Below are 8,866 nucleotides of genomic sequence, written 5' to 3'. Positions count from 1 at the left end.
AAATTTATGAAGAAACAGTGTAAATATTCTATTTTCAAACTCAATATCTTCTTACTTTTATGCTGCAATGTCGATAAATTTATGAAGAAACAGTGTAAATATTCTATTTTCAAACTCAATATCTTCTTACTTTTATGCTGCAATGTCGATTAATTTGTGAAGAAACAGTGTAAATTTTCTATTTTCAAACTCAATATCTTCTTACTTTTATGCTGCAATGTCGATTAATTTGTGAAGAAACAGTGTAAATTTTCTATTTTCACACTCAGTATCTTCTTACTTTTATGCTGCAATGTCGATTAATTTGTGAAGAAACAGTGTAAATTTTCTATTTTTACACTCAATATCTTCTTACTTTTATGCTGCAATGTCGATTATTTGTGCAGAAACAGTGTAAATTTTCTGTTTTCAAACTCAATATCTTCTTACTTTTATGCTGCAATGTCGATTAATTTGATTATTTTACTTAAGTAGTTCGTAAGATATACAGTAATATGCTTTTTTTATTCCTCCATTTCTTACATTGTTTTTCGCAGAAGGAGATTATTCAGGGCCCTCTATATACTATCCACGTGTCTTTGTTTTTGTTTTTACATTGTTTTTCGGGATGAGGAGGTTACCATAAAAAATGGTATTTCTTATGGGTCGATCTTACCATGGTTCTTGAGGTGAATGACATTTTGGAGTCGTTACTGAAATATTGTCTAAACAAGGCCAGAACAGTCAATAGAAATTTTCATCCCTATAATGTTTACGCTGCCTAGAATTCCAATAAAACAACACAACTGTACCAGTTCTATCTAGCCAGCCTTCCTCCAGCTCGGTCGTGTGACACTAACACGTGGAACTATTTTACTACCAACTTCTAGTTAAAAACCGTTAATCGAATCTCTCTATAGCTAGTAATAACAAGAAACACGCTTTCCTCGAACCTGTTCAAACACTGCTACATGTTTTCAAGCTTCTTATTTGTGTAAATAACTCACGTCGTACAAATAGCAGGAAATATGCGTAATATATTTCTCAGGCTAATATTTTCATCTTATAACGACGCTGTTTATTTTAAGGATTACACAAAAGTTTCAATGTGAACTTATAACCATGCATTTTTTTCTCGCAACAGCTCATTGTTTGTTTGTTTGTATGGATTTCGCGCAAAGCTACACGAGGGCTACCTACGCTAGCCGTCCCTAATTGTGTTGTGTAAGACTAGAGGGAAGGCAGCTAGTCATCACCACTGACCGCCAACTCTTGGGCTACTCCTTTATCAACGAATAACGCCCCCACGGCTGAAAGGGCGAGCATGTTTGGTGTGACGTGGATTCGAACCCGCGACCCGCAGATTGCGAGTCGAGCGCCCTAACCACCTGGCCATGCCGGGCCACAACAGCTCATTATCAATAAAGTCAAAGATTCCACTATCGATTTTTATAAATAGTCATTTTTTGTTTCGAACTACAGTTTTAAAATGTATTTTACAGACGGTTAAAAATAAAATTTCAACTTTGTTTTTTTTTAGAGTAAAGCCACATTGGGCTATCTGCTGCGTCCACCGCAGGGCACAAAACCCCGTATTTTAGCGTTGTGCGTCCGTAAACTCACCGCTGTCATACCCGTGAGGGCATATCAACTGAACAAATATATACATGCATAAGCTTGTGTCTCCCGGTGGATCAATGGTACGTTTAAGGACTTACAACGTTAAAATCCGGGGTTCGATTTTCCGCAGTAGATAACTCAATATGGTTTTGCTCTACGGAAACAAACATAAGCTCGCAATTTAAAAAAGTCTTTTCTAATGAAACCTGCCGTGATTAACATCAAAATAATACTTTAAAAATATGCGTCTTGTTTGTTTTTTACCTTATGCCTTTACTTTCTTACCTAAGAAGGTGTAAGGCGAAGTAAGAAAAAAAAACATACGTCTTTACGCTTACTTTGAATGGCACAAAATGAATTATTGTGCTCAAATGGATGCCAGTACTAAATTAACAACTTCTCCGATTTTCTACAAATCACCAACGATCCTTGAAAGTATTCTAAGTGTTAAATTATGATCAAAGTCTTCAGCATACAATATACTGTAAAATACAAGTAAGAGACTTTCTAAATAGTAAATAAAAACATTAAATCACAGCATGTAGCAATGAGAAATTGGGACTTCAAAATAAATTGGGATATACTTCACAAAACGTTTGGCTAAAAATCATTGACTTGCATATGTGTTCCTATATATACATATAATTATCGTTGTGCAGATTTTCTTATGAAATATTTGAGATTATCAAGTTATGAAATTACTCTAGTTCATATTTAAGACTGATCTTTTCTGTTCATTAAACAGAAACAACAAAAACATCTAATTATAAAACAGTTGACCAATAACTGGTTACTAAACACGAAAGCCTTCTACTGCAGTTAAATGGTAACTTTTACTGCATTCAGAAGGCCCAAATGATAAAAGACTACTCTTAACCATATTAAAAATAAAATGAATCACTTTTTGTTCTGTACTCGAAAATGTTTGAGACGAAAACCTCTAGTTTTCTAGTTGGAGTAACGTTAACTTTCTACTATTTTCAGAATGGAAGAATGTATCCAGAAATGGAGTAATCGTTCATGTATTAACATAAACACAATGTGGCACATTTCAACAAAGGTTTGAAACTAGAAGAAAATGAATACATTTTCATAATATAAAGATGAGAAAAAAGAACAACAGTAGGAAACATCTGCTACTTTAAATAACACATAATATGATAAAAACGAACAACAATAGGAAACATTTTCTACGTGGAATAACACACAATATGATAAAACGAACAACAATGGGAAACATTTTCTACGTCAAATAACACACAATATGGTAAAAAAGAACAACAATAGGAAACATTTTCTACGTCAAATATAATCGTAGAGTTAATCTCGTAACTTAAAAGTTAGTGTGACTGTTTTATTAGTGAAGAATCAACGACCTTCATACACAAGTGAAAAGTTAAATCATTTAAATCCAATATATTATTTCTAACTACTTACCCAGCTGATCGATTCTGGGTGATAAGCTAAGTGTGGCTGCCACCAAGCCAATACTTGTAATAAGAATAAAAAAGAAGACGGAACAGATGATACCAATAATGATTCTTCTTCGTCTTGACACTGGCTCATGTTCTTCTTCTTTGACTTTTCGTTCATCCAGAGATCGTCTTGGGGTCCGAGAATGTCTCCGTAAAGAAGTTTCGTATCCAACCGATCCTCTTGGAGATCGTGATGGACGTCTGGAGGTATCCATGTAGCTAGTAGATCCCCGAGAAGAGCGGGAAGGACGGCGAGATGAATCCTGGCCTGCATCTGATCCCCTTGAGGCTTTAGAGGATCGACGGGACGGATCCAAATTAGACACGGATCCTCGTGATGTTTTAGAGGGTCTACGAGAAGGATCCAGTGTTGTAATGGATCCTCTAGGTGTTCGTGAATGACGACGAGGGCGTTTATCTGCACAAGAAGATCTCCGGCTGTGACAGCTGCCGCTGGCGCTGGATCGTAAAGAGCTGGGAGTAAGGCAGTCTATCTGGTAAAACTCAGTCTCCGGACAAGATCTTTTACGCCGGTCCTTTTTCGGTGTTGACTGATTACTTGGTATTTCCATGGAATGTCTTCGGTATTGGTCTTGACCAGCAGGTGTGTAAGGTGGTGGGATACAAAGATAATCTTTCTTTTGGGGATGTTTGTCAGGACGATCGTCCTTGTTGTTGTTTTCTAGTTTAGTGCCGGAATTAGAAATTTCGTCTACCATGGTAGAACTTTGAAGATCATTGTAGCTTTTAATTCGGCGTTGTTCTCTGATCTGGCCAGACTGGCTGTCGTTGTCACCGTCTGGACACACGCGAATAATAATCCCCTCATCTAATCCTTGGCCGGAGGCTGACATGGCAGACAATTGAATAGAAAGTGAGTTCATGACACACTGCCTGTTCCGACCGCTCTCTGGGTTGTTGTCATTCTCTTGAGAGATCTGTCCTGTTTCCATGACTACCGTCAAAAGATTACAGTCTTATTTTCATTGTTGTCACGTTGGACAACACTTCTTGTTCTTGTTGCAAGGTTTACTATTTACTTCATACAATAAGGCGTTCCTTATATCATTATTAGTAACCTATAGAGTTATCTAAACTATTTCTGTATTAAAAGTTGCTTCAATAAGATCGTTTACAGTGTTTAACATGTTAAGAAAAATGTTTAAATAGTTTAAACATTTTTTAGATATTATACAGATTCACTTAATGAAAAACTATTATCAGCGACGTACCAATACTGATCAACTCAATTCGCCCTTCGTACCAGTGTCGAACGAAAGATTCATCTGTTCCAATTGATGCTTCCCGACTCACGCCGAAGTCGTCAGGGAAAGGGGAACGTGTGGTAAACCGAAGCGCACATCCTTTACGCGTGCGCAGTGAACACGAAAGAAACAATAACAGAATCTGATAGAAGAGAGAGAGAGAGAGTGGCGAATCCTTTCCGAGTTCTCTTCTTGCTTTCACCGGCAGACGAGATGTGAACTCGTTTAAAAGAAAATGATATTAGAGATGAAGTACTTGGGCACGTTTTTCCACTTTCCTCCTGATCACTCTTGATAAATCTTAATTATTCGCTCTTACTAGTGGAAACATTCAATAATAAAACGTAAATGAATACTGGTAGCATACTGATACATTAGACGTAGTAGAGAGATGCGCAAATTTATTGGTGACAATTGCATGGAACCATTACTGACGCGGGAAAAATTTTACTCACAAAATAGGAAGACTTTCAAGCCTCTAACGCATAAAGATGTACTATTATTATTATTACAATAAAAATGGGGGGCAATCGAAGGGAAAAATTTCGCTATATACATTATTTTCATCTTGGTAAATCAAATCGTCACATGAATAAAAATTTCGTTTCCAAACCCTCACCTAGAATTCGGTTATTTCCGTTTTGTTTTTTGTTCATATTATTGTAAATATTGTAAATAAATGCAATATTATTTCCTTTCACAAAACTTACACAACTAGGTAACACTCAATATTTCCTCTAAATTGGGTCTAAATGTATTTGTTCAACAAAATACAGCTGTACAAAAACTAATTCGTTTATATAAATACCCCTTCCTGCAACATCTGTATTAAAATTATCAACATTATTGTCTTTGTGAGAGCTAAAAAAAAAAGTCCTCAATATTTATTAGAAAGTAAAAAAAAAAAATGTGAACACAATAAATTCTGAACTGAGTAATATACAATATATGACTTGATCCATCATTCTGTAATATACTTTTCCAAAACAAGATTCTTCGTTTTTATTTAGTTTATTAGTCAGAGTAAGAGCAGATTTCATTTGGACTTAACTTCTCACCCAAGAATTCAGTTTCATCTAAGCAAGATATTACTTAACTAATGTATTTCATTTTGATAAATTCAATCATACCAGGTTTTAATTTCAATTTATAGTTGTTCAAAACGACCTAGTCCCTCGTTTGGACAGCGGTAAGTCTTCGGATTTATAACACTACAATGAGCGGTTCGATCCCCCATCGGCTTAGTTATAACAAAACACCCTCAGAATACCTTAAACATTTGATGATTTTAAAATTTTCCCGATAGAAAATTATAACTAGAGTGACAAATAAAAGATTTCGAAAAAAAAATGTTTTCCTTTATATTGTTGTGTTTCATATGCGTAAAGCTACGCAGTGGGTTACCTACAAAACAAACTTAATGGTCAATGAATAACACAATTAATTATTTGTTTATTTTAACTGCAAAGTTGAACAATGAGCTATCCGTGCTGTGACCACTGTAGGAATTAAGCCCCGGATTTTGCAGTTACAGGCTTACAAAAACATAAATTGTACATAAAAATTGCCTTCAAATGGAACAAATCCCTTCATTTAGCCATGAATATATAAGCTCTTCATGTAGAAAACTCATTTAAATGGTCGAGACACTCGAAGGTTCAAAGACAATCCAGTATATGATTTAATATTTTCTTGGTAGTACATTTCCGTTAATTCTCTATCGATAGCGCGTTAAAACACTTTCAAATACAATACATAAAGTCTGCATTAAAACGGAACATGATTTATAATTAGGTAAGAGTAGCAGCACTTATTATATAGTAATCTGCATCCCGTATGATTATTATTAACTCCTGATCAAAGGAAGCCACCTACATAGATTAGAACTCACAATTTAACACAGTAATTAATATAACTAATTTAATATATCCGCTCTAACCAAAAGTTTTTAAAATCATAAAATAAAAAAAATTAATAACGATTCAGATGTTATATACCTTCATTGTAAACAGTATTTTCGGCCATAATCCCAATAATATATCTTGAACGTACGACAGTTGAGGAGATTGAGATTAGTCCTAAATCCAAATAAAAAGCTAAAAATGCAAAATAATTATAACCATAAATAATATATTATAGCTGTAAAACAGAACAAGGTAAATCAGGTATTTAGATAAATCAAAATTTGGGCTTGGCATGGCCAGGTCGCGGGTTTGAATCTCGTCCCCGACTATGCTCACGCTTTCAGCCGTGGGAGCGTTATAATTTGTTGGTTAAGTATAGCTCGAATACTGGCGGTGGGTGGTGTTGAATAGCTGCCCTCCTTCTAATCTATCATTTATAAATTATGAACGGCTAGCACAAATAGAGCCTCAAGTTGGTTTGCGTGAAATTCAACAAACAAATAAACATGAAAATTTTATATGAAAATATGTTTCCATTATGAAAACATGATAATTTATCATAATATGGTTGAAAAAAAATCAATCTCAGCTTTTCTTGTACATGACCATAATACCCTCAGTTAATCCTCTCATAAACAATTCTCACAAACCATACGTGAAATGCCATGTTCATCTCATAGAGCACCAGCAAAATTCCTTAAGTTTACGTAGAGGAATTCCTTGTTGTAAGTCAGATCCATATTTTAATTAAACTAAACTACTATTGGAACATCAATAATAAGTGTCATTCATTTACTTCAGTTTTCTTCATATTTCAGTATCAAGCATTTGAATAAATTAAACTCTTTTATGACATCTGTTTAATAGCCGAAACTTCTTTACTTCAGTTTTCTTCATATTTCAGTATCAAACATTTAAATAAATTAAACTCTTTTATGACATCCTTATAATAAACGATACTTATTCACTTCCGTTATATTTCATACGAACGAAGATCTTTGCACCACAATTTCGTTCGTTTCACTAGGATGGCGGAACGGTGCGCACGTGCGCCATTTACCATCCAGTTCTACTAAATAGTAGCGTAAAAGTTTCTCGAAATTCACCCTTACTAGCTAGATTCTTCGTATTAGTGTAATTGTTTTCAACATATTATCTTGCTTGTACTTTTAGGTAGCTCGGAGATCTGGGCAATGCCCAAGAACCCCTGAAAGATTCACGTCGATTAGTGTTTGGAAAGTAGGCACTGAGGCAGAAACAAGGGGGGGAAAGTGAAAAGGCTGTCAAACTCTTAAAAATTGGAAAATGAATAAATCCCAAGGTTTTAGAAACTTTCTTGTCTATATTTAAAAGTATCTTCAACTTTCAGGCACAAGCCGCTTTATAGTACAGATTTCAGTATGAAACGCTTAAGTAGACTGGAGTAAAAACAGTGACGTCTGTAAAAACGAATCTTTACTCCAGTTTTATTTTGTATTTTAGCGCCATCTGTGAGGGAGATTAAACTAATATTATGAAATCTGTATAATTAGCGGCACTCCCTATCTTGATATCTGTATAATATATTTGATTAAATAAAAGTTATGGCTGCTTAAATGCTACATTTTAAACTCAATCACAGTTTAAGATATCTAAAAATATATGCTGCAGCGTTATGTACCTTGTGTTGGTTAATGACCCTAATTTATTTTGAAGCTGTTCAAGTTTCGTATTAACTTAACTCTAATGTCGTGTCGTCGTCAATTCTTTAAGAAAAGCCAAGACAATTTCAAGGAGAAAAATCGAGTGTTTTTGTATATTTTTGAATTCTCGCGCAAAGCTACACAAAGGACTATCTGCACATACCGTCCCTAATTCTGAATTAATAGGCTAGAGAGAATGTAGCTAGCCCACAGCACTACAGCCAACTCTTGGGCTACTCTTGTATGACTGAATAGTGGGACTTATCCGACACTCTTATAGCAAATTCACGACCCCAAATTGCGTAGTTAGTTGTTTTATGTTTTTTATTGCAGCAACGAGACACGACCCACGAACCCTTGGATTCATAATCCTGTTTACTTATACCTACAATTAACTATTCCAACTTTACCAATCATTTTTGGCTTCAGGCGCGGCCTAGAGCTTAACGTACCATTATTTATGAGAGATTATGTACAAAAATTAGTATTTCTCAGTATTTTCGTTCAGGCGCTGAGAATGCCATTGTTACATCACATTCAAATAAAAAAACTAAAAATCCCTGGCGTTTTTCGACAAATGGACTTGTAGAATCACATAATTTGTGTCGGATTTTTTAAACATTATTTACCAACCTCTTTATCATACGTGTTTTAACTATCATATGTCATTATTACGAATATTGTAACGTTTACTTAAAATATAAAATACGATTGGTTGAATGAGATTTCGGTATTGCTGGTTAATGTCCCTTCCAAATTAGACCTTTTTAAGATCGATATTTTTACTTTCACAAAAAATACTTCTGATGCTTTCTCTTATACATGCGCATTAATTTGGTTACTCGATAAACAGAATTTCCAATTTTTCTCCTAATTTTGTTGAGCAATGAAATCACACCAGAATTATCAATACATAATAAAATTAGTTTAAGTAGTTAAAA

The 8,866-nt window shown here is 34.7% G+C and overlaps 1 protein-coding gene across 1 annotated transcript in view; it reads right to left on the bottom strand.

Moving 5' to 3' along the window:
* The window catches only part of LOC106473603 (protein SON-like), a 141,517-nt gene extending 137,295 nt beyond the window's left edge, over positions 1-4,222 (bottom strand). The window contains exon 1 of the mRNA XM_022402997.1: positions 3,037-4,222. Within this exon, the coding sequence (XP_022258705.1) occupies positions 3,037-4,027 (991 nt within the window). The 5' untranslated portion in view covers positions 4,028-4,222. The remainder of the gene's footprint in view (positions 1-3,036) is intronic.
* Between the last annotated feature and the right edge of the window lie 4,644 nt (positions 4,223-8,866).

The sequence above is a fragment of the Limulus polyphemus genome, unplaced genomic scaffold (assembly GCF_000517525.1).
Source record: "Limulus polyphemus unplaced genomic scaffold, Limulus_polyphemus-2.1.2 Scaffold131, whole genome shotgun sequence".
In the NCBI taxonomy this organism is placed as follows: Eukaryota; Metazoa; Arthropoda; class Merostomata; order Xiphosura; family Limulidae; genus Limulus; species Limulus polyphemus.
Note: the sequence above shows the minus strand (reverse complement) of the source record. Positions and strands in the feature narration are given on the sequence as shown.